Here is a 25817-nt window from a genome sequence, read left to right as displayed (position 1 = left end):
TGTACATACACACAAAACATGTACATACAAACACACAACACAACACATAAACATGTACATACACACAACACAAAACATTTACACAGACACATGCAACACATACACATGTACATACACACAACACATACACAAGCACAAAAATAAACATGCACAAGGACACACAACACGCACAATACAGACACACACATACATACAGCACATGCATAAACACACAAACACATGTAGTATACATACACACACATGCACTCATAAACACATGTACATGCAGATGTAAACACACATGCACACACGCATACAAACAGGCAAAAGCACGCACACACACACAGATATAAGCGCATGCACAAACACCCACACACACACTCACACATACACACACATACAGACACACAGACATAAGCACGTAAGGGCATACACAACACACACACACACACACACAGACATAAGCACATGCACACACACGCATACACACACACGCACAAGCACGCACACATGCACACACATGTACGAACACACATGCACACACACAGACATAAGCACATAAGGGCATACACAACACACACACACACACACAGACATTAAGCACATGCACACACACACACACACACACACGCAAACACACACACATGCACACACACACACACACGCACACACACACACAAACACACACACACACACACACACTCACTCTCAGCCAGCCCCTCTCGCTCAGCTCTCCGCTGGGCAGGCGCGCAGCACAAACAGCTCTGTTTTGTCATTCCATGCAAAAGGAGGAGAAAGAGACAGAAAAGGGAGGGAGAAAAGCCTGCCTGCCAGCCAGCCAGCCAGCCTATACGCTGGGAGATTCTCATCTTGTGCATCAGCTGATCCCCTTCTCTCTCTCTCTCCCACTCTCTCTCTCTCTCTCTCTCTCTGCCTCTCTCCCCCTCTCCCTCTCAGTACAGTGGCTCAGACAGAAACAGCAGGCTCTAATGTTACTCTCTCTGACAAGCCGAGCCCCACACACATGCCACACGCACCGCTGCTCACACATACCTAGAAACACGCGAGCGCTCGCAGGCACGCAGGCACGATAGCCGCTGCCCCCGAAGGACGCCACACGCGCGCGAATACACACACGCGCGCACATGCACACAGGCACACACGCACACACACACACGCGCTCGCACGCACACACACGCGCTCGCACGCAAGCAGGCAGCCTCCGGACACTGGCGCACGCCGGGGCGGAGGAAGCACAAACAGAGCAGCGCTGGGAAGAGATAAAGGAGCATCCGGAAGGCAGAGCGCGGGCACCGTCCATCGGACCGGGGGGATCTGGAGCCCGGGAGCCCGGGAGCGGAGGCTTCTCCGCTAGGAAAACCCCCCCCTCGCTTCTCCCTCGTCCACATGACAGCCGAACATCTCGGAGGATTAAAGTTCGCACCTGCAGAGGGGCTCTCTCGCTTCCCCCTCTCCCTCTCTCCTTTCCCACTTCACCTTCTTTAGCTGCTGCCGTCGGCGACGGCGGGGGACTGCTCTGTTTTCCGTACTGTGAGGATCTAAAAAAAATTTTCCTTTTTTTTGGTGAAGCTTCAGAACGTAGCGCTGTGTTTGGGGACTCGGATATTGGGAGGCGGTGAGTGTGCAAATGTTTTTCTTTATCTTACACATCTGTGAAGGCATTTTCTGGGGCGGGGGGGAGATGCTCTCACAGAAGCCTCAAAATTGGCAGTTAAAAATGGGGTTTGTGGGGAGGGATATTGGCTGGCTGATACACACTATCAGCGAGGCCATATCCGCTCTCTGCTCAGAGAGACCCAGGTGAGAGATTCCTGTTGCTTTAAAAGCAACTCTAATACAGAGATGTCATGTCATCTAGTATCATTTCTGCTCAAAATGCATCTTTCCCCTGAGCCATGAAGCACCGTCATCATGCTAGAGGGCCATATGCCAGGAAAGGGTTAAATCATTTTTTAGATTATAGAGGCTTCCAGCAGTGGTAGAATCTGCGTTGAGGATATTGTCATCTGTCATCACTGTAAGGTAAATGTTACCTACACAGGACTCAGTCTCCCTGTCTGCAGGAGCGAGGAGAGGGACAGACAGAGGAGGAGAGAGAGATTTGGAGCGTTGAACATGTATAACAAAGTCTAGCGTACGCGTGTGTGTGTGCGCGCACGCATGTGCCTATGTTCCTATGTGTTTGTTGTGTGTGTCTGTAGACATAAACGCACACCTGCAAGCATGTGTGTGCATTTGTAATAATGTGAGTGTGCGTGCGAGTGAGTGTGTGTGTGAGAATGTGCGTGCACATGTGAGTGTTTGAGAGTGTGTGTGTGTGTGTGTGTGTGTGTGTGTGTGTGTGTGAGAATGTGTGGGTTTGTGTGTGTATGTATGGGTTTGTGTGTGTGTACGTGTGTGTGTACGTGTGTGTACGTGTGTGTGTGTGTATGTGTGTGTGTGGGTTTGTGTGTGTGTGCGTAGGTTTGGGTGTGCGTGCGTGTGTGTGTGAGCATGTGTGTGTGTGTATGTGTGTGTGAGGATGTGTGGGTTTGTGTGTGTGTGTGTGTGTGTGTGTACGTGTGTGTATGTGTGTGCACTGCCTGCACACAGATCTGAGTGTGGCACAGGGGCATCTGTGTTTCTCATCAGCATCTGCCTGGCTGTTAGACCCTTGTGAAGATGATCCTTGATGGATTGAGTCGCTGACCCGGATCAGTCTGGGGTAAACACATGTTCCGATATATTTACACACGAGGGCACGTTCCCACCTTCCGCAGCTAACACCCTTGGTAACGGCGCGTGGTGAGGGGTGAAAATCGATTGGGTCCAAACAAAAACAGTGCAGAGCCCACACAGGCAGGGCCAGGCAATGAATCACCAGCCTGCCAGCAGCCGGGCTGCCTTCCTCTGCATCTCAGGGGCTGAACACAGGCCTGCGGGCTAACCCAGGAGCAGAGAGAGAGGGGGAGAGGAAGGGGGAGAGAGAGAGAGAGAGAGGGACAGAGGGAGAGAGAGAGAGAGAGAAAGAGGGAGAAAGGGAGAGACAGAGAGAGAGAGAAAGGAAGGGAGAGACAGAGAGAGGGAGAGAGATATCGAAAGAGAGAGGGAGAGAGAGAGATAAAGAGAGAAAGGGAGAGAACAGACAAACACGGGAGAGAGGTAGGGAGATGAGAGAGGGAGAGAGAAGGACTGAGAAAGAGAGGGAGAGAAACCAAGGTTAGAGAGAGAGAGAGAGAAAGAGAGAAAGAGAGGGAGACCAAAAGGAGAGGTTGATAAGGAGGTGAGAGAGGGAGCACGAGCGTGAAAGGTGAGAGAGAGAGAGTGAGGAAGAGAGGAAGAGGGAGAGTGAGCACCAGGATGGCACAGTGCCGGGCGTCTGGCCGGGCCTGGTCTGTAGCTGTTGCGTGTCTCAGGGCCGGCTCTGACCCGGCTCCTTGCTCTCAATAATTGATGCCATGGCGTCCGACGCTGCTTTTGTTCCCACAGCCTCTTTGTTCTGCGTCCGGTAATTCAATGACTCCCCACTTGCAACTGACTCACGGCCCTGCCCAGGGCTCCAGCTGATTACCTCTTGACTGACTACGTGTCGTCAATGAATTCACGCACGTCCGCTGAGGTAAAAAAAAACAAAACAAAAAAAAACAACAACAGACAAACAAAGGACTAAATGGCTGGATGGAAGCTGCGAGTTGTCTGTTGAAATAAGGGCAGGGAGGAGACACCAAAAGTGCATCGCCGAAGGGTGCTGTTTCCAACTCTGTTTTTACTCAGAATAAAAAAACTGAAATCCCATTCATTTTTTTCCCTTTCTCTTACCAGGAAGAAACCATAACTCCCATCCCACCATATAAGTCAGTGTGTGTATGTGTGTGTGTGTGAGCAAGAGCGTGTGCATGTGTGTGTGTGTTTGTGTATATTATTGGGGGGGTAAGAGCGGCACATGACCCTCCCCACATGAAGGTGACACCGATACTTGAGTATTTCTATCCTGCTCATGTGCTGCATGTAGGAATGTGGAAGGGTACAGCAAGGATCTGGAGAATGCACATTAATGACCAAATTACACCTGAATAGTTCAGCTCCCCCCCCCCCCCCCTCCCCATCCACCCAATGAAAGGCACCACCATTTTGTTACTGTCCTGAAAGGTTTTAAGCTGCAGGTGTTACCCCTTCTCTAAAATACAACAGTCTTCCTAAAAAAAAAACTCACTAAAGCTTTTCAGAAACAGCGCAGACAGAAATATAAGAGTGAAGGACAAGCCACTGGCAATATCAAAGAGTGAGAGAGGGAGAGACTATTCTCTCTTCTCCGCTACCTCTGGGAGAAGAGGACAGTAAAGGGGGATGAATCACTGAGGAAGGAGAGCTGGGAAAACCAATCTGAGAAGCAGCCCTTCATTCTGAAGAGCAGGAGTAAAATTGCCGGGGGGTGGGGGGAGGGGGGTGGGTTCTGACTGACTGTCACGTGTCACAGAGAGATGGGGGTGGGGGTGGGGGGGTGGGGGCTAGGGCTGTCGGTCTGCACCGATGCCACTCAATCAGGGTAGAGGGCTGAGGGTGGTGTGTCTGGGTGCGCTGTCAGGTATTAGCATTTCTGATTGGAGAGCGAGGAGCTCGGAGAGGGAGTGGCCTTACCGCCACTCCTGTGGCATTCCAGCAGTAAAGAAACGCAGCGGTGCCGGGGAGAATATCGCTGTAATATATCTACAGCCAGCGCAACCAGTGCAAGCCTCAAACAGGGCGGAGAAGGTGTCAGCACCCAGTCTGCCAGTATAAATAGCCCAAACCTTTCCCCCTCTGCCCTACCAATCTATTCCTCTCCTCTGCTTCCCCTCTCTCCCTCCTCCACCCTTTCTCCAACTCCCTCTGCCTTTTAAAACTGTCCTCCTCTCACCCTCTCTCTCTCTCGTCTTCCCATTCTGGTTTTTTCTAGTCTCTCTTATGTGTTGTCTAGTCAGAAGTCTTGCACCTCCTTCTCAGTATTAATCTCGGGGTTCAAGGGAGGGAGAGTGAAGGGGTCTATGTGACTGAGTGGGTCATGACAGTGGTGAGCTGATCCCAGCATGCACTGGGAGTGGGACTCAAGGTCGCAGGCTCTGCCACCTCCCCCTGTCCTTCTCCCAGGCCAGTAGAGGGGGTGTGGCTGTATTAGTATTCCTGTCCCGTCCACCCTGTCCTCACGTGGTGGGCCACGTTTGGGGTGGAGGGTTGGGTGAAGCAATTGGTTCCCTAACCTTGACCTTTCTCCCACCCCCCACTCCCCACCCTCTGTGTGTTTATGTCCACCCCTCCTTCTAATCCTTGAGGACGAGTGACCAATGGTCTCCCTCACTACGACTAATCTACTGTAACTGAAGGGTCCTTAATGTCAGTATCACAGCGCACAGTACAGCACAGTGGCCTTATGGCTCTACCGCCCGCCATCTTGTCCCTGTGTTGCGTCGCTCTGTGTTCTCGTACAAAAGGCCTGCACTCCCGCCTCTCTACAGTGGCCATTTCGAAGGTCAGGCCCAGCTTCTTGACTAGGCTGTGCATCACTCCCCCAAGGTTTTGGTGACTGCGCTGATGGCGGTGGGCTTCTCAGGCATCCTAGCACTGTGGACACAAGGGTGCAGGATGTGACATCACCTGAGAGACAGGATGTGACATCACCTGAGACTTTTCGGGGGGCGCCAGCTCTGTAGCGCATCGAGCACCAAACGTATGGTTAGCGCTCTGTGATGTGATATTAAAGCCAGAAGCCCTGCGTTCAGCGACTTGACCGCATTTCATACTGCGCATTAAATTGGCAACAAAAGCAGCAAGAGGCAGCCTCTCCACTGCCCTAATCCTCAGCTCAGGCAAAGCTCGGATTTCTCTCACTTTAGCGCACAAAGATAAAAGCCATTTACGCCCACAAAAAAAAAAAAAACAGGAGAGATGGAGAATTTTTCCCGGCGTCCAGCGCTGGCCTCCCATCTTGTTAGCAGCAAAGAAAAGAAGAAATAAGCGAGGATTTATGAGATGGAGGGTGCACTCTGCGCACCCCGGGGACGAGGGCCTTATTTCAGCTCCTGTAATGGCGCACGCCCTCGCCTCACCCGGCCCCCCGGCCCGTGGAGACGTCAGCGGCCGCACCGGGGCTCGGAGAGGGGGAGGCCGTAAGTCACTCGCTCCCCAGGGTGCGTCGGACCAGGGCGCTCCCGACCCCTCTGCCCCCAAACCTGCCCCAACCGCGACACTTTTCAAGCGTAGGGATTGTTAACCCCGGTGTTCCACTTCGTTTCCAACAAAACGGGGTCTCTACAGCTGACCAAATCCTCTCCCAGCCCCTGACTGGCTACACTATACTGTGTAGAGCTCTAACACAACCAACAGTGCCCTGAGAAAGTATTTACCCCACCCTGATTTCCTCTAATATTGCGTATTTGTCGTACTACATCTTGAGGCAAAATGTAATATGGGAAGCTGAGTAAATGCAAAACGCATTTTTAAACTATTTCATTAATTTAATTTTAAAAGTTATCAAACACACGTTTCACATGAATTATTCCCTTAAATTTAATATCTGGTTGCACCAACTTTAGCAGCAACTGCAACAAAACGCTTCCAGCAATTTGATATCAGCCTTTTACATCACTGTGGAAAAAATGTTATCCCACACTTTTTTGCAGAACTGCTATAATTCATGGTTCCTTCAATAATGGCGAGTCATCTAGGTCCCAAGGCAGAATCCTCACACCATCACACTACCATGACAATGTTTATCTGTTGGTATGATGTTCTCACTGTGAAATGCTGTATATGCCAAACATAATGGGACCTGTGTCATCCAAAAAGTTCCACTTTTGACTCATTAACATTATTCCAAAAGGCTTGGGGGATCACTCAGGTCCTTTTTTTGCCAATATGAGATGAGAATTGATTTGCCCAGTCTCTTTCTTATTGTGGAGTCATGAACAATGACTTTAGCTTAGGCAAGAGAGGCCTGCATTTGGGATGGTTGTGACTTCCTTTTTCTTCTTTGGAGAAATTTTGGCAGGCCAGCTACTAGTGGAAGATTCACCACTGTTCCAAGTGTTCTCCACTTGGTGATACTGGCTCTTACGGTGGTTTGATGGAGTCCCAATGCCTTAGAAATCACTCTGTAACCCTTTCCAGACAGATATTTTTCAACAGCTGTTTTTCTAATATTTTCTGGAATATCCTTTGATCATGGCACGGTGTACTTGTAGGAACTTTGTGGTGACTACTTCACTCTGATGGTAATGTTCAATATAAGTGAGGTTTAGATTCAATAGGGCTGGTTGCAATCAAGCCTTGAAGTGTTCAATCAGTTGAATCTAATCACCAATTAAATTTGGTTAATTGGTTTATTGAGTAACTAAGGGAGCAATTACTTTTTCACATGGGTGTTTGATAAATTTAATCATTTTAAAAATGTGTTTTGTGTTTGCTCAGTTGTGTAATACTACAGTTTGTCTATAGATCTGAAACCATTCTGTACAACTGATATGCAATAATAGAGGAAATCAGGAACGGAGCAAATACTTTCTCACGGCACTGTACCTGGTTAAATAAAACCACATTCAAAGATACCTCATGCATGGGGTGGCTAATATTAGCATATCTGGGAAAGGCTTGTATGGCTGCAGACTTCACTCTATCCCAGCATGAAAACCCCTGATTTGAATAATAATAAATCTTCAGCCAAGCTCTTGATTCGCTGGAGCAGGTGCATTGATGCTGGAGCTGAATAAAAGCCTGTCCCTTCCTGGATAGGATTGATAAAGAAGCACACTATGGAGCACCGCTAACACCGACTCTCTCTCCTCCCGCTCCGCTAACCTGGGCTACGGTCTGATCACGATATCCAGCACAGAGCAACACTGGAGATGCTACATGCTACAAGGTCACGAACGCAGGAAGGAGAGCGTGGCGCTGCTGGCTGGGACTGAGCATGAGCAGCGGCGGCATTGTTAGCATGGGTGACAGGAGAGAGAGGACCAGCATGCATCTGAATGATGCCCCCCCCCCCCCCCACACACCCCTTTTCTCAGTATAGCCCTCGGGGTAGAGCTGTCACTCCAAACCACAGGAAGACCCTCTTACCACACTACTGTACCTACAGGCAACAGGACACCACCCGTGCAGGGGGGGTAAAGTGCTTGTGTGAATTGCTAAGATGTACACTATTGTATTATTCATGCTGTTTAAAACACCCAGGGGTTATTTCTGATTGACTGGTATAAACCTGTCCCTCGGGGTCAGTCTTCATCTAGGTGGTTCTCATGTGGATCTGGTGTCTGCAGTGTGTGTGTGTGTGTACATTCCTGTCTGAGCATTCGTGTGTGTGTTTCTGCGCGCGTGTGTGCTTGTGTGTATGTGTGCGCGCGCGTGTGCGTGCGTATCTGCTTGGTGGCTCATGCTAATTTGCTGCTTTCCACTGGAGGTAATGAGGGAGGCAGTGAGAGAGAGAGAGAGAGAGAGAGAGAGAGAGAGCGGCGTGTGTTGCTCAGCACGCCACACAGCCTGTTTGTTTGGGAACATCAGACAGTCACAGGGAACGCACCCCAGACAGCTGAGTCAAAAACAGCTTATTTAGCCTCAGCGAGGAAGGGGCCCCGTTACGTGCGCTCTAATTATTCCCTCATTGTTCCAGCAGGGCTTCCCGGCGCTGGGGACTGATCGCCGTTCTCCCCAGTGAGGAGGCTGGCGCTGGGGTGGCACTGCGCTGCGGCAGCCAGATGCCAGGCTCCATCTAGGGCGGGATTAAAGAAGGAAAGGTCCGAAATGCAGCTCCTCGCCCTCGCCACGCCCTCCAAGAGACGTCAGGGTGGGAGGATTCAGAGCAGCCCTGGTGAGTACGTGGCTCATAGTCAGTGCTGTTCACGTGACCCACAGCTCTGAGGTGTCAGTACTGCAATGTCATCTGATACACAGCCCCGACGGTCAGTACTGCAATGTCATCAGATACAAAGCCCCGAGGGTCAGTACTGCAATGTCATCAGATACAAAGCCCTGATTGTCAGTACTGGAATGTCTGGAATGTCTGTGATTACAATCAGTGCTCTGATATCATCTGAAACAGTGATTATAATCAGTGCTGTGATTTCCTCTGAAACGGTGATTATGGTCAGTGCTGTGATTTCCTCTGAAACAAAGGTACTGGTCAGTGCTGTCATTTCCTCTGAAACGATGATTATAGTCAGTGCTGTGATTTCCTCTGAAACAGTGATATTGGTCAGTGCTGCGATTTCCTCTGAAATGTCAGTGATTATGTTTAGTGCTGTCATTTCCTCTGAAACGGTGATGACGATCGGTACTGGAAGTGCTCTCAAAAGCACAGCACTGCAGATCAGTATAACCAGGAGCTGGCAGGCTGCAGTAGGACTGATTTTCTGCCAAGCGCATGTACACGACTGCCATGGGTAAGAGTTATGGGCATTGCGTTCCCCTTGAAACTATTAAAAACACATCTTCTGCGATACATTCTGTATCACCTTCCCCCAGAAGACACCGTCAAAGGTCCTGCTCCACAAATATAATGCAGCATATTCAAAGCACAGCAAATAAGCAAATGTAAAAAGTAAACTCCCCCCACTCCTGCTAAACCCCATTAGCCACCTGTGTCCTTGGAACCCTGTCGAGTTTCCGTCCGTAAAATCAAAATGCCGTAAAAAAATTAAATAAAGATGATCCCCACCGAGTTCCCTTTTAGGGGAAAAGGGCCCGGGCTGTGTGGAGCCCGGACTCGCGCTCTGTCTCTGGCTCGGCACCCCGGCTCACCCCTCACCTCGTGCGCCCGGCTCACCCCTCACCCCTCACCTCGTGCGCCCCCACTCCGGCGCTGATCTTGTGTATCAGAAGTTAAGGGCGGTTAGGGTTACCGGCTGGGCGATCGCTATTTCGCCGCGCGCGTAAGCGGATCTGCCGCGTCGGGAGGCGAGGGGCGGAGCCTTGTCTGCGGATAGAAAGGGGGCTGTCCCGCAGGGCCGCTGCCAATCAGAGACCCTGCCGGAATGACCCCGCCCACGCAGAGCTCGAGAGCCCCCGATCCAATACGATTACGTGGGTCAGCCCACGATTGCGGCGAGCCCGACGAAATGAACGCTCGGAGGAAACACAATAAAAAAGAAATGAAGCAGCGTGACAGAAAATGGGATTTATAATGCGGTACTCATCGCCGCTCCGAGTCCATTTCTGCGCTCTCCGATTCTCTAAAACCTCTAACGCAGAAAGGCGCACGCAAATCAGATGCACCAGGAAAGAATAAAATAGAACTCCCTAATGTTATCTGGATCAGCTGGCATAGCAACCGCAGAGGCTGAGGTGCCAGGTTGTCAATACGGTGAGGTTGGGAGAGACAGGAGAGGCACAGATTTGAGAGAGGAGAATTAAGACAGCAGCAGCAATTGAATGCAAAGCTTTCCAGATGTGTTTCCACGCTGCACCTTAGATTTAATAATGCTAATGATGATATTACAGGGAGGTTTATGTTCTGCTCTTGTGTGTCTGGGGAGTGGGGGAAATTTCCCTTGTGTCAATACATAAGGAAATACACACAGACACACACACTCTCTTTCTCACTCTCTCTCTCTCTCTCTCTCTCTCTCTCTCTATCTCTCTCTGACACATACACACACACACACACACACACACACACACACACACACAGCACAGATACTGGGGTATTACTTTGCTATGGGTGTACACACCGCCCAGCCTCTCTGTTCCCTGCTCTGCCAGTCAGCACTCAAGCTGCACAGCTCTGATCTCTGCCTCTAATCCACAGGCTTTTCTCATCCCAGAAACCCACACAAACACACTCACACACATGCGCACACACACACACTCACACACATGCGCGCACACACCTACACACAAACACATGCATGCACACACACACACAAACACAAGTATGCAAACACATAAACACACAAACACAAGTATGCACACACATAAACACACACAATCACATACATGCGCACACACACGCTCAAACACACACAATCACACGTGTGCATGCGCAAATACACGCGCGCACGCACACATACACATACAAATACGCATGCGCACAGACAGGCATACACGCAAACATAAATGCATGAAAACATGCAAGCACACACACACACACACACACACACGCACACGCACGCACACATACACAAATACAAACACACACACACGCACATTTGAATGCACAAGCTAAGGCATGTTCCCCCTGCATCACCGTGCATAAGCTTGCAGGCTGCGAACGGGGTGCCAGATTGACAGCACCCTTGCTTAGCGTTCTCTCAAGGAGAATGAGCTGAGGAGACAGCAGGTGTTTTTTTTTTCTTCCTTTTTTTTAGCGGTGATCTAACAAACAAAGGAAAAAGCCTCTTTGTTTTGCCAGCCCCCTTAAAAAAAAGATACATTTGTAGAGCGGTACAAGCTATTTTAATTGCAAGTTCAAAAGAAATGACTCAACCTGCCCCTGGTACGGAGGAGAACGGAGAACAAAGGCTCTCTTGTTGCTGCCACTTCCGCAGCATATGGCATGCGCATCCGGGGCATCTAGCCAGGCTGTCACACTGCTTCAGCGTCTTTTCATCTGGGGAGCAGCTCCAGTGCTTCAGATGCTTACACATGTGATTTAGAGGTTTAATCATAGCCTGTGATTCAGCGCTCCTGTGTGTGTGTGTGTGTGTGTGTATGTACGTGCGCGTGCGGTGTGTGTGTGTTCTCTAGTGTTAAAATTGCAGGGAATAGAAGATTTAGCAAACAGTAATTGCTGTTTGAAGGAGCATCACCGCTCGGAGCCGAACACAAAAGAAAACACAGCAGATCAGCTATATTTTTGTCTTTGAACTTCAGTACAGGCAGAAGTTTCAGCCCTCTAGTAAGACAAAGGGCAGACAAAGAACATTGACTTACCCTTACCAGGTAATGACCTGGGGCATTTACACACACAGACAGCTTGCCAGTTTTGATTAGGATCATGCCCATCATCAGCTGATCTCTTTTCACTGAAATTCGTCCATCGCCTTTGTGTAATTCACATGAAATCATTTTCAATTAACAAAGAGGATGGGCTGCATTCAATTATTTTGATTATAACAAAGAGAACTGTTTTAAATTAAACCAATTAGAAATATTAATGTGAAATGTGACAATCACATTGGCTGCAATCAAATACAAATTGATATTATTTCAACCACTAATGGGAGAGCGATCTTCATCCAAACCTGTGTGCTTCTTCATCGAACAAAACAATCAGAATCAGCCGTGAGGAAACAAGGCTAGGTTAATTTCTCTCCTCTATCTGTACCTCACCACGTGCCATTGGTAGACAGAGCTGTGGACTAATCATACGAACTACAAAGCTCCAAATCAAGGACTAAGTAGCAAAGATAGAGAGCCCCCTTAAGTGCAGAAACCAGATCGAAACGCACCAGTAAGCCCAAATAACGAATCACCGCTTATAGCAGACCGAGAGAGAGAGAGAGAGAGAGAGAGAGCAGGCGCAGCCGCAGTAAATTTAACGCTGTCAGTTTGAAAAATGTCACACGGACACCGAGATGACCCGATGCGACGAGACCTGGGCCACGTCTTCTTTCGCTGCCTCGTAAAAGGCAGAGCTCATTGCCAAGCAGTACTGGAATTAAAATACAGCCACGGGTTCAGCGTTTTTATTTTATAACTGACAAACTCAGTATGTATGTTTTAAATGAAGAACACTTCCCCATAAATAAGTGACCTTACATTTTCACCTGGTCTGTCAATAGGTGTCGTCGTCCCCCAGACACACAGCGAGCCTTTCCCGACAACAGACTGGGAGGGAATGCTTCTTTTAAAAAGTGACATAATCCTGAAAGCTTTTCATTCCTGTTGTGGAGAGTTCTTGAAGAACCAGTAATTTCAGGAGCTACTCTATCAGAGGCCTGCTTCAGGCATATCACCCATTCGCACCAAAGGTTTCTCTGAAGCTATGACATCATTTTCTGCAGTTTAGACTGCTGTAGATACGATCATATTTTATCGCCAGTCATCACATTACAAAAACCTTCTGTTGTTTATGTAAAACAAAAGACATTAAGAAAAATATCAGTCCAAGATGTGTATGACTGATGGCTTCATCAGTAACCCCAACAAGGCAAGAGCATGTTAAATAAAGAAGCGATGGAATGAGGGAAAGATAAACAGCGAGAAATAGAGCGAAAGGAATTCATCCAACCCTCACAGCTACTGAACTTCACGTATGAATAGCAGCTTTCTTATCTCCTCTTTGTCATCACAATACTGCCCCAAACGCGTGTTGAAGTAGGACGCGGTACGTCACTCGCAGCCCGAAGGCAGAAGTTTCATATCTGTGCTGTGCAAAGCCGTAATCTGCATGCTATTTCACTGCAACCCCCCACTGTAACACAATCTTGGGGAAAATTACAATAATACCAGCAAATGGAACAAGGCAAAAAACGGGCTGGCAATGGACATTTTGTAGGCTATAATTGCCCCTCTTTTCTAAACCGTGGTCTTTGTGTTTCTGTCGGCTAACTAACAAACCTTGAAAAGCTAGAGTTTCCGAGCGCCAGGGTCTTTCAGACCGAACAAGGGTGCATAATGCCATCACGTAATGGCATCCGAGTCATTAGACAGCCTGCTTCCATGCATCAGCTTACCGCGTGATAATTATGCGATACTGAGCGCAACCTGTAGGGCACCGATGTTGAGACGGACACACGTTTTATCCTTTGCGTCATGGAACATTGCTTGACAGCTAATTATCCCATTTCAAGGGGTATTAATCTCTCTTTCATTCACACTCTCTGCGGCTGGCTATCCAGGTTTAGCGTGGTAAGATACATTTCAAACAGAGGGCAGCCGCTGTTGACAGCAGCCGGTCAGAAGGCACATATCCACCTGAGACCCGACGGGATTTTTTTGACATCACACAAGTGTCTTGGATTACAGTACACGATGCAGTCAAAATATTTTCAAAAATATTATTTATGTACATTTTTTTTAATTGAATGACCCTTGTAGTGCAGGTCGCCGTATCGTAGTATCGTACAATATATGGTCCGAGACTCTGGGTCTTGGGAGGACGTGCACTGCCCGTTTAGCATCCATGGTGCGAAGCAGAGCATGCTGTGTCCGTATGGATGAGGTCTGAAAAGAAGGCAGCACGGACTGGGTGCCAACTGGGTGCAGACCTGGTGCAGACCTGCTGCAGCACAGCTGCGCAGCTCGCATCTGCTTTATCGGCCATTTCTGGCTTGCTGCTCGGCACAGTTTGATCAATGTTTATACACATAGGCTACAGTAGCTCCTATTTTGCTCTGAAATTCTGGATCCGATATAAACGCATCGCAATAGGCCCGTCAAGAACACCAGATATTTTCATAAATAGTTTATCTGCTGAAGAACAAGCCTTTTAATTTTTGTAATTCCCAGGCAAAAGAATAGCCAGGGAATTATGCATCAAATAAAATAGCTTCAAAAGGCAGGGATGGCGTTGACAGATTTTGTGAAGGGGGTGAGATGATTTTAAAAATGCACAACAGAAGTGTTAATCAAATGACCTAGCCTAGAAGTGCAGGGGAGCAGAGCCACTAGCCACCAGTTTGTGAGCTGGAAACACAGCAAGTTGAATTGAAACTGTTGCTTTTAGTCTGCTTGATTTCTCTCATGTTTTCATCCTCTGTGGCTTCTTCTTGCCACGGCCGATGCGCATGCATTTTAGATGAATTCTGATGCGGCGCAAATACGGTCTTGGAAGCTTAGCCTACTGCAGTCTATGCTCCCTACAATAGGCAGTGATTTCCATTTGCCAAAAAAAATAAAAAAATACCTGTTCTATTCCTGTAATATTTTCGATTCAGTCTGGCCCAAGACACATAAAAAGGAAGAATTCAACTGCAATTTCTGCACTTTTGCACGTTTTATAACTGCGGCTCAATACAAAAATCGCATCACACGGCTCCAGGGTAGCAAACAGATAGATTTAGACCGCTGTTAAACCAAACACACTTTCTCACGCCTCGTTTCACACACGGAAATGGTGCAACGGGAGGTGACAGACCCGGAGCAGGCTCGAATTCAAACACCTGATGTGGGGAGATATAATCACCCAGAGTGATGACTGTCGGTTCAGGGCCCTCCTGCAGAGTTCCCACTCCGACCTCAGGAGGGTCACGCTGTGGAGTGTCCAGATGAGCCGTGTTTTCGGTCAGAGCGCTGACTCAAAGCCCCGCATTAGCCGGATATCCAGTGTGGGTGCACTGTGCTCATTAACGGACCCTCTCTTTCTTTAAACCCGTGCTTATTACTGGCAGCTACAGAGGCAGGATTCCCAAATTTCTCTGCGCAGTGCCTGCACTCGACCAGGGCGGCTCACATGCCTGCAAAATCTAAAAGCCGCTGCAGGGCACATATGTTCACGGCTCTGAAAACAGACCCGCCACACGCCCCCAGACTGCTCAGGCCTTCAGCAAAAGGCAGAATCTGCACGCGGAAAAAAAGAGCAGCCCCAGTCACTGCATTGCTTTTGATTACATCAGATAGCGGCGGCGGTGGTGGTGAAGATGATTGGGTTTAGGTCTGAGCGCGTGCGTGGAGGGTCTGTCGGGTGTGGTGCATTTGGATGGCGGTGTGGGTCAAGACTTGCTCGGTGCTGGCAAGGAGGCCGCGCCTTTCCTCCCTCCCCCTCCACCCCCACCCCGTCGCTGCCGAGTCACGATGCACCCCCTCCCTGCGCCTCCCCCCGAACAGCACACCTCCACTCCTGCTGCAGGCTGTCTGACGGGCTCCTGCTTCGTATGCTCTGCTGAGCTGCCAATGTCACATGGTCACATGGAAGCGTGTTTAAATATAAAACAGGAACATAAAGTCAGAAACGCCGCCCAGGAACAAAGAGTCGACGGCTGGGGGACTGGGGAGGAGCGAGGGTGATTTGCGGGCTCAGAAACCACGGCGACTTTCCCCAGAACATTCCTTCCTGCACTGTTTCCGAGGTGATAAATAGCCGGGAGGTGTGGGCACTGATGCCCTCATTAATGCCACAGCTCTAATGTACCTCGCCGGGTGGGCGTGCTCCGTATGCCCTGTAGGGCTACCCACCCTGCTGCGCCGGCTTTGATGCCCGCCGTCCCCACCCCTGTCAATCAAACGCAGTCAAAAAAGAGCCTTTCAGTGACATCACAAAGCAAAGGTTCAGTGTCAACAGGACGCTCCACCGGCCAGAGCTGACATTCTGCTGTCTCATTTATAACTGATGATGGCCTCAGGCTTGGCCCCCCCCCACCCTCACATTCACATTCACCTTCACCCCGGGATCAGCGCAGCAGCAGTAGCAGCAGCACGCTGTTGCACAGATCCTTATTCAGATGAATCTCGCCGAAACTCTTCTCCCCGAGTTTTCCAGGGTAGGAAGATTTTTCAAGGGCAGGAAGTATGGCCCGTGCTCTGAGGCAGCGGCGCACGTCCGAGGCGCGTTTAGCTTCGCATCGTTTCTCACAGCAGTGGCATGAATGAGTCTGTAACTGCGAGGCGATCCTGCTGTCTGATAATGCTCAATCCAGCTCCCAGCAGGCAGTCACATTTCTCACTCTCCCTCTCCCTCCCTTTCTTCTTTTCTCTCTTTACTTTTTCTCCCCTTTCTCTGTCTGTCTGTCTGTCTGTCTGTCTGTGCAGCTCTGCTGTGGTTTCTGTGTACACTGGCAGGGGTGCTGGGTAGGGGCAGCGGCTGCCCGTCCGTCTGCGTTTGCAACAGCACGGACGTGGACTGCAGTGGGCGTGGCCTCCTCTCTGTGCCCGCCCTAAACCTGCCCCCCAGCAGCAGGGCCCTCCTGCTGCCCAACAACCGCCTGAGCGTCCTGCCGGCCGACGCCTTCTCCAACGCCTCCTCCCTGGAGCGCCTGGACCTCTCCAACAACTTCCTGGACAACCTGCCGGCCGCGCTCTTCCGCGACCTCGCCAACCTGACCGAGCTGGTGCTGCGGAACAACAGCCTGACGGTGCTGGACCGCGACCTCTTCCAGGGCCTGACCCAGCTGCACAGGCTGGACCTGTCCCTCAACGGGCTGTCCGCCGTGCCCCTGGGCCTGCTGGACGATCAGAGCGGCCTGAACTGGCTGTCTCTGGCCACGAACAGGCTGCACGCGCTGGAGAGGGCCGCCTTCGAGCCCCTGGCCAACCTGCAGTACCTGCAGCTGGGCGGGAACCCCTGGGAGTGCGACTGCAACCTGCGGGACTTCAAGCACTGGATTGAGTGGCTGCTGTACAGAGGTGAGCCAGAGGGGCGGAGCTTGGGGAGGGGGCGGGGCACACATGGTTGAATGAGATGAGATTGAGTGGAAGCACCGCCCTTTCCACATGGATTTCTGTTTCAGGCTTTCAGTTCCATATTACAGTCATACAGCAGCTTCAGTATTACACTGTTCTAAGTTTTTGCCCTGCATCTTACAGATTTGGGTGTACTGACACACTCACACTCACTCACAAACACACACACACACACAGTCATGCACACGCATTCACATACACACACACACAAAAAATCCATAGCAAGTTAAATGGCCAAACATACAGCTAAAACCTTGAATGTTAAAATGTCAGCTTGATTGTGTCATCCCTCAGCAATACTGATGCAGTCATTTAAAGTGGCAGCTAAACCCAGGAGGGTCTTGTAGTTCCCCCTAGAACGGTCATGCTGCTCACACCTGCCCAGTCCCCACCAGCCCCTGAGCTGTCCTCAGATTGACCAGCTCATATCCCCTCCATCCTGAGCGCCTCCTATTGGCTGCCACTGGCCCAGTGTGGGGTTTATATGCTTATGATGATTGTGTTTAGCATGTGTGTGTGTCTGCGTGTATGTATGTAAGCTTGTATATTCCTATGTGTACTTTATTGTACGAATACATACAGTACGTATCTCCATATGTGTCTGTTTTTACTTGCATACGTGTGTGTGTGCGTGTGAGTGTGAGTGTGTGTGTGTGTGAGTGCCTGTGTGTGTGTGTGTGTGTGTATATATGTGTGTGTATGTGTGTGTGTGTGTGTGCCTGTGTGTGTACATCCGGTGCATCTGCGATTTTTGCATCCTCCGTTGTTTCCGCTTGAGTTATTTCAGATAGCACATTCAGCCACGGCTCGCTGTGCAGCCTGTGCCGTCCTCAAAGGATCAGTTAGCCTCCGTTCTGGAGACGAGCCCTCGCGGAATTATTTATACAGCTGCGGTTTTTTTAACCTTTTACTCAGCGGAGAAAGACGGGAGCTGGGCCGCACGCTACCGCACCATCGCCCCTCCCTCCTCCCCTCTCTCTCCGGCCCGCTGTGCGGCCTTGATAAATCTGTTAAGACACCACGGCGTCTGAAAATGCCGCTCCCCCCCCCCCCCCCCCCCCCACACGCACGGAGACAAATGAGCTACAGCAACCTTGTGTGTACACAAAGAGCCAGCCGGCGTAGGAGTACGCTTACTGTATGCATGTCAGCTCATTTATTAAACATGGCTCCCCTGCAGAAGCCATCTTTGTTTGTGATCTGGCTGGGCTGAGTATTGAATTCACAGCCAAGGAGAGCGCATATTACGCCTGACCTGTCCTCAGCGCTGTTGAAATGGAGCCTTTGATCCTTCATGCTAATTGCCCCGGTGTTCCATGCGGGGGGTTTCTTTGTCCATTCTTAATGTGAGATGAGGAAACGAATAGACCTGTTTATTTGGAGAGGAGGTTCTTCTTGGCTCCCTGCTCTCTCTCCGATCTCTCACGCGCTCTCTCTCTCTCTCCTTTTGTCTCTCTCTCCCCTGCCTCCCACCTCCTCTCTCTGTCTCTCGCTCTCCCGGGCTCCAGGTGGGCGGCTGGACGCCGTGGAGTGCACGCTGCCGAAGGACCTGCGTGGGCGGGACATCCGGGGCGTTCCCGTGGAGATGTTCAACTACTGCCTCCAGCTGGAGGACGAGAACGGGGGGACCAAAGGGGGATCCCCGCCCTGCAGCAGGGGGGGAGCCCCCCAGCCCTCGGAGAGCGCCCCGGCGGCGGACGCGGCGGCGCCCGCCCCGGACTGCGTGCGGCAGCGGTACCGGCCCGTGAGCGTGCGGCGGGCCATCGGCACGGTGGTGATCGCCGGCGTGGTCTGTGGCATCGTCTGCATCATGATGGTGGCGGCGGCGGCGTACGGCTGCATCTACGCCTCGCTCATGGCCAAGTACCAGCGCGAGCTGAAGAAGAGGCAGCCGCTGATGGGCGACGGGGACGCCGACGGGGACGCGGAGGAGAAGCAGATCTCCTCCGTGGCGTAGGGAGGAGGGGCGCGGGGGAGGCGGACCCGCTTTTCGCCGCCCCGCTCCGTCGTCTCTCGGGCGTTTCTCGATCTCCATTCCCGCCGGGCTGTTGCAGCGCCTCCTTCCTCTCCGGTCCTCCCCTCCTCCCTGTCGTCTCTCCTCCCGTCTGTCCCTCGTGAGGGGGTAGGAGCATGCCGGGGCACGGACGCCCCGGGCACCTGTTCGGCTCGCCGGCGGAACTAAACCCATACAGACGGCTGGTAAGAGGTTGTGCGGTAAAAATGACTGCATATGAACACGGTAAACTGCATCTCAGAACAGCGCCCCCTGTTGGCCACTGACCCATTTTCCTCAGCCAGGAACATTCAGACACTTTCTCTTAAGGGTCCTGACACCCCCACTGCTACTCCATGCCTTTCCCAATGATGACTGACCCCCCCCCCCCTCCAACCCCACCTCAAAGAAGTGGGACTGTTTTTAAAGGAGGGGTACAGAGCCAGCACAGCCCCTCTACCACCCTAGAGGGGCCTATCGCCCCTCTGTCCCGCTGTCAGTGCCCCTCTGAAGGGCACAAACAGTTCCACAAACCCTCTTTCAGCTCACAGTATCTCTCAGCTGTCTCCACAGTGACACTAATATCCCCATTTCTCTCTATATTATACTATATCTCTGTATTATATAGAATGACCTCATGTCCTGTATTATGTGATGTAGCCTCTTTTTCATTTTTCACTATTGAATTGTTTTGTTTATTTGTTTGTTGGTTTGCATCTTAGGTCATTATTTATTATTTTGAGCATTTGTTTACAGATATTTTAGTTTGGAAGGTATGATATCCCAGTGCAAATTGTTTTAGAGGTGGGTAGGTTTCTTCAAAAAGAAAACAGACAATATACTAATACTAATATAATAATATTAATAATATTTGTTGTGTGTGCAGTATTAGCGCTGTCAATATCTAGATCCCAGTCAGTGGATGCAGGTTTACCTTATCCGATTGTAGAGTAGGAGGAAACCCCAAATAGTTAGTCACCCATGGCCTGACCCATGGGGAACCCCAGGGCCTGATGGGTGCCAGATATGCAGGAAGGCAGAAAAAAGAGGGAAAGGCAGGGGGAACATCATGCTTTTCCCTCCACATAGGGCACCGCGACAGCCCCAGTCAGAGCGACTACTATTTTGCCCTACAGTATAAACCAATGCCTCTGAGTGTTTGCTGGTAGATATTCTAATTTTGTTTGTTGTCAGTTTTTGTTCTCCCCATTTAGTGTCCAGAGTGTCTAATGTACCTTCTTTTGCTGTATTTGTCAAATGCATTTTCGTGTTGTTTCTCTGAATGGGATAGTCATGCTTAGTTCTGTGTTGACGGACCAACTTCAGGTGATCAGGTTTTTTTTCACCATGGCGGTGTGGAGCGTGAGCTGAGAGACATGTGCGAGGAAGGCGACTGCATTAATTACGGTGTTTGGGCGCACATCGTCTTCCACAGGGAATGTTCCTTCTCTTCTGCTCTTTCCTGGCTGCCCAGCAGGGCTCTGTCACGAGAGAAGCACTTTGCATTTTTTTAGGGGAATCCATTTTAAAAATAATAGTGGTGCAAATGGCTGAGGATATAAAACACATTGAAGAGTCTTGGTCTAAAGCACTTGCCAGCAATAAGTGTTTCCCCGATAAGAAACTAGGCTTGGCCCTTGACACAGTACTTTCCCAAAATGAAGCACAAAAGTGGCTTCCAAGCCTAGCAACAGAGGTATAAGCAGAGGGACACTGTCCTGTGCGGCTGTGAACAGAGAAAGAGCAGGGAGAAGGCTGCTGTGGGCCCAGACCTCAGCTGATGGACAGGTGAACATGCACGGGTGGATTGTGGGATTGTTGCCTGTTGCCTAGGCAACAGACGACAGTTCTTTCTGACCACCATTAGCCATTGGGCCATTAGCTGCTGTACGAAGGGTTAAGTAAAAAGCAATTAGCAAATAATAATAGTGTAATTGTGATTCTTTTTGTCGAGACAGAATTTGAGGTCTTCCGTTGTACAGAAATGCTGCAAAACGTAGTAGGACTGGGGGTTATGGGTAATCTGCAGAGCACATTCTCTTGATTACCTGTGAAAGTGGTGATAAGTAAGCAGACAGGACGTCTCTATCTCCCTTAACCTTTAAGCAGTGACCCTGGGGCATGCTCTGCTGTCAGTCACTATGCCAGGCCTTACACTGAACCGGGTGAAATGAGGACAGAGGAAAAACAGGAAGTAAACTTTTACATGTAAACTGATGCGGGCCTGGGGTGGGGGGTGGCATTACATTGCTACCCCCCCTCCCCCCGCTGTCCCCAAAATCAACCCCACAGGGTCTCCCTCAGAGGGAGTCTAGCTACATTTAAGACTGGTCCAAGGAGGTTGCTGGTGATATTTTTGATATTTCCTTCATTGTCACACACACGCGCACCCATACACAGATTTACAAACACTGTCACATGCACACACACACACACCCATATGCAGACTTACAAACACGCATGCACACGCACACGCACAAACACACACATATACAGACTCACACACACAAATACACACATACCTGTGCAAACCGACACACACACCCACACACACACACACCCAAACACACCCAAACACATGCACACAGATACCAATTCCCCATGCTGTCTCTGTGTCAGCATCACCTATTCTCCCCCTTCTCTGGGATTTACTTTTTTGCCAACTGTCAGAAGCAAACCTCACAGCTCGCTGGCGGCTGGGACAACACACACGACTACGTGCACTTCTACAGTGCCTCTGTAGAAAATTCCAGAGGCTGTTTTATTTTTTACCTCATTCCTTGAGCTCAAACATACAGCACACAGCAGCGGTGATTATCAACCACAGCTAGTAACACCAACCCCTTGTACCAGTGCAGTATAAATCACCCTTGTGCATTCCACCTTCATGATGATTCACTTGGGTAATTACAACGGTCTAATGTATGAGTAAGGCCTCTATAAATGCCTGTCCAATAATGAATGTGGGCATTCACTATGCCCAACAGTGCTGATGCAGTTTGGAAATAAGGAATTTAAAAAAGCACAGCTTAGGATGGAAGAGGAATACTGAATAGAACTAAAAGTGCAAGAGGATCAATCCAAATTAAATGAAATTGGAAAACAGTTGTTTTATTGGCTCTCAGGAAATAACTTCAGTTTGTGAGGTTTTGTCAGTTGAATCTAAGAAACGTATTTTTGTTGGGCTGAAGGATCTAATAAATTATTCTGTCGAGTGACACTCTTTTGTGACTGTACTGAATATTTTAGGTGGATAACATATAGGAAAAGGCAATTAAGAGTCACAATTATTTGAATTCAGGCACCAACCAGTGCTATAGCATATAAGAATATGTAACAAAGCTTTATCGGTTTATATTTGTTTCAAATTTGCTTTAAACAATGCTCTCTATGTGAAACAGTGCCATCTGGAGGTACTAATGATAATAGCACAAACAACAGCACACCAAGGCAGAGGTGGACAGGCTTAAGAATTTGAGGTAAAATGCAATCAACATAATAATTAGTTAAAGAGCAGAGGGAAGTGACCAGAATGGCATTAAACATCCCATTCTCATACATGTAAACATGTTCATATTTTCCAATACTACATGGGTTTTCAATTGTGTGTCCAATATATTGGAACTCATCCTTACCAATAACTAGGACAATGGCTGAACAGTCCCATATGTAACCATTATATAGCATACATGTGCTACGTTTCTGTGAAAAGTGTGTCTATGTGTCTCTTGGTATCTTATAACATATGCTACAATCATATTTACCAAGTAATGTAGAATGTGTAGAAATGTTTTGAGCAGTACCTTTTTTTGTAAAACTATGATATTAACAAAAACTAAATCTAAAACCCAGAGAGTAACTATGTGCAGAACCCTATACCATTCTACCATTCATCTTGTTGCCCTTACGATTGAAATAACAATTGTAAGGATATTATGGTAGATTGTCATTGGCACTGAAATGGCTCTACCGTGTATATCCTCTACGATGAAGGTGATAGTGAGTTTACAAGCTATTATAGTTCTCTGAGAATTAAAAAAATCATGAAATTATGAGTGGTTTAACATCCTCAACATTTAAAAAACGCACTTTACGAATGCAAAAGAAGCTATTAATTGTACAAAGCAATTTAGTAAACAAGAAAATGTGACAGCAGCCTATTTTTTCCACTGTAACAATAAATTAATGAATACAGTGCTGAAACATAACAGTTTAAAAAGCTGTACATCTATCAAAACCCAAATAATACATCTCAACTTACAGCAAATGTCAAGTGCACTGCATCTTTCCTATAACGAAAGCCAGTCTAGCAAGAATTATTGTGGAATACAGTTCTTAATGTCTCTGCCCTCACCCCTGCCTGCCCCCCCCCCCCCCATTCTACAAGCCCCCTCAGCTACTCCTGCCCCGATCCGTTGACCACATCTGCATGTTAGCCATTTAGGGCCTGATTTACTAAGACCTTTAGCACATGCAAAACCTTTCAGGACATGCAAAACTCATAACACAACCAATAACTGGTGTTGAGCAAATACCACGACCAATCATTGGTCATGTTATTGGTTTTGCGTGTGCTAAAAGGTTTTGTACATGCTAAAGGTCCACGTAAATCAGGCCCATAGTGCACAAAAACACACTTCCAAATTCTCTGCTAATATGGATAAATATAACTGGGTGGAGAAGGATTGCTGCTCTTGGCTGGGCAGACTGAAAAGCTGGCCCTCTTTTAAACGGGCTCCAAGTTTGCATTACTAGACTACGTCATCATGTATTTATTTATCTATTTATTTATTTATCTGTTTTTCTATAAATTGTTATAAAGAAATTATATGGGATGAAATAAAAAATGCTTCTTTATTTTTTGCTCAAAATTACAAAGCTGTTTGAAATACTATTTGTGGGTTGTGGATTAAGATCTGTCAAAAAAACAAAAAACAATAAAGAATGTATTTCCTTAAGTTCGCGTTCTCTTTGATCCACAGAAAACCACCACCAGTGCAGTGCCTGGCTGATTAGGGGAGCAACCCATGTTATGCCTGCTGTATGCTGTACAGCTCATTTCTCTCACATGCTGTATCCACCTCCACTTCAGGAGATACCTATGGGACCATGCCTCCCCCCTCTATGCCCGCTGTCTCTGCCCTACCCTCCCCCAGCTGTCAGTTAGCTCTCCAGCAGGGCTGTCACGTTAGCTCAGGGCTAACTCCAGGGACTGGGGGGTCTACAGAAACTCTCTGTAGCTTTAGCATCACTTTCACTGTTTACTGACAGGAGATTCCTCATAGTCCCCCAGTGTTAAGGGCCACAGTTTCCCCTCTGCTGAGGGGGTACAGAAAGAGAGAGAGACACAGAGAGAGAGAACTGACAGTTGGTGGGGCTTCCATAAATAGGCTCAGACAAAGGAATATTTTCAATGCAATATGCAGCAACCCTCAAATCACATCATATGCAATGACCAGCACTTCTCACCATCACTCTTGTTGATTAAGTTCACATAAAATCCAATTTAGGTGTTTTCCATGCACTTATGTATATTCTAGGCTTTATAATTATATGAAGAAGATAGTGGCATATGAGTAAATTGTATTTTACATAAATAAATAGCGCTCACCAGTTTATTTTTATTTTATTTTTCAGGACACTCCTTGCCACCAATGGATTCGGCGTTGTCCGACAACTGGCAAATAGGTACAGCCGTAATTACATCGTGTGAGTATTTATGTAGCAGTTAGGCCTACACATCAAGGCAAGGCAAAATCAGAAATAATTACGCGAAACTGAGTAATCTAGTGACGATAACGTTTTCATTCGTCGCCACCAGCAACAAATGCCCTCTTTGGACAGGTTAAGTGTTTGCCAGACTCTCCTGTAATCAAACACGGTTTCAATATTTCAGTACTTCTCTTTCAAAGCCCATGCTTCTCCCGTTAACATGCCAGTCCACGCGGGGAGTCATGCACAGGGTGTAATTAAATATTCATACACCTGTCTGTTTCTCCGCACGTCTGTCGACGGGAAGACGAGGCAAATTCCATTACGCGGATAACTCCAGCGCATGCCCATTCAAAGGTTTACCACAGGGCTCCACCATCCTGTCTTCCGACTCTGTACTAATTACAGATAATTACCATATGGGCAAATCTGTCCTCCACGTCTGGTGTGTTTACTTTGTTCTTTTCCCTTTTCCAGTTGTCGTTCTTCGAAATAAGGCTTCGGGATTGTGTTATCTGTTGTAACGCAAGGGACCGGTTTCCCAACAAAACGTACTGTACAGCAGCTAGCCGGCAGGAGTTTGCGTGTTTAAAATCAGAGACAGATTTGGAGACCGAATGTGTATTGGCTTTAGCATTTTGTGGAGCTGATGGGAGTGTCAGTATCGGTTAGTGAGAAGGATGAGCAGGCGTCTCTGGCTGCCTCCCTCATGGGATAATTAGGACTGATGAAAGTTTCACCTCAAAGCATTGCTACGTTCGGCCAGGACACAGCTCACACAGACTCAAGGACAGACGTGATAAATTCAAAAGCTACAAGAATG

The 25817-nt window shown here is 48.7% G+C and overlaps 2 protein-coding genes across 3 annotated transcripts in view; one reads left to right on the top strand and one right to left on the bottom strand.

Moving 5' to 3' along the window:
• Positions 1-25817, bottom strand: part of cacna2d4a (calcium channel, voltage-dependent, alpha 2/delta subunit 4a) — a 110474-nt gene that overhangs the window by 46532 nt on the left and 38125 nt on the right. The window lies entirely within an intron of this gene.
• lrtm2a (leucine-rich repeats and transmembrane domains 2a) lies at positions 804-24240 on the top strand. 2 transcript variants are annotated; one of them, XM_035426460.1, is made up of 4 exons: positions 804-1615; positions 8627-8821; positions 16639-17232; positions 18798-24240. In XM_035426460.1, exons 2-4 carry the CDS (start codon positions 8755-8757, stop codon positions 19244-19246), a joined length of 1110 nt encoding a protein of 369 aa, XP_035282351.1. In that variant the 5' UTR covers positions 804-1615; positions 8627-8754; the 3' UTR covers positions 19247-24240. The 2 variants fall into 2 exon arrangements, with proteins under 2 accessions (XP_035282351.1, XP_035282352.1); XM_035426461.1 differs by having other exon boundaries at positions 8624-8821.

This window comes from Anguilla anguilla, chromosome 7 (genome assembly GCF_013347855.1).
Source record: "Anguilla anguilla isolate fAngAng1 chromosome 7, fAngAng1.pri, whole genome shotgun sequence".
NCBI classification, from domain to species: domain Eukaryota; kingdom Metazoa; phylum Chordata; class Actinopteri; order Anguilliformes; family Anguillidae; genus Anguilla; species Anguilla anguilla.
Note: the sequence above shows the minus strand (reverse complement) of the source record. Positions and strands in the feature narration are given on the sequence as shown.

Excerpts from the sequence above, each read along its gene's own strand:
- lrtm2a (XM_035426460.1), top strand. The coding sequence starts at position 8,755 with ATGCAGCTCCTCGCCCTCGCCACGCCCTCCAAGAGACGTCAGGGTGGG. Across the intron at positions 8,822-16,638 it reads GAGGATTCAGAGCAGCCCTG|CTCTGCTGTGGTTTCTGTGT; the intron begins GTGAGTACGTGG and ends CTGTCTGTGCAG. Across the intron at positions 17,233-18,797 it reads TGAGTGGCTGCTGTACAGAG|GTGGGCGGCTGGACGCCGTG; the intron begins GTGAGCCAGAGG and ends CCCGGGCTCCAG.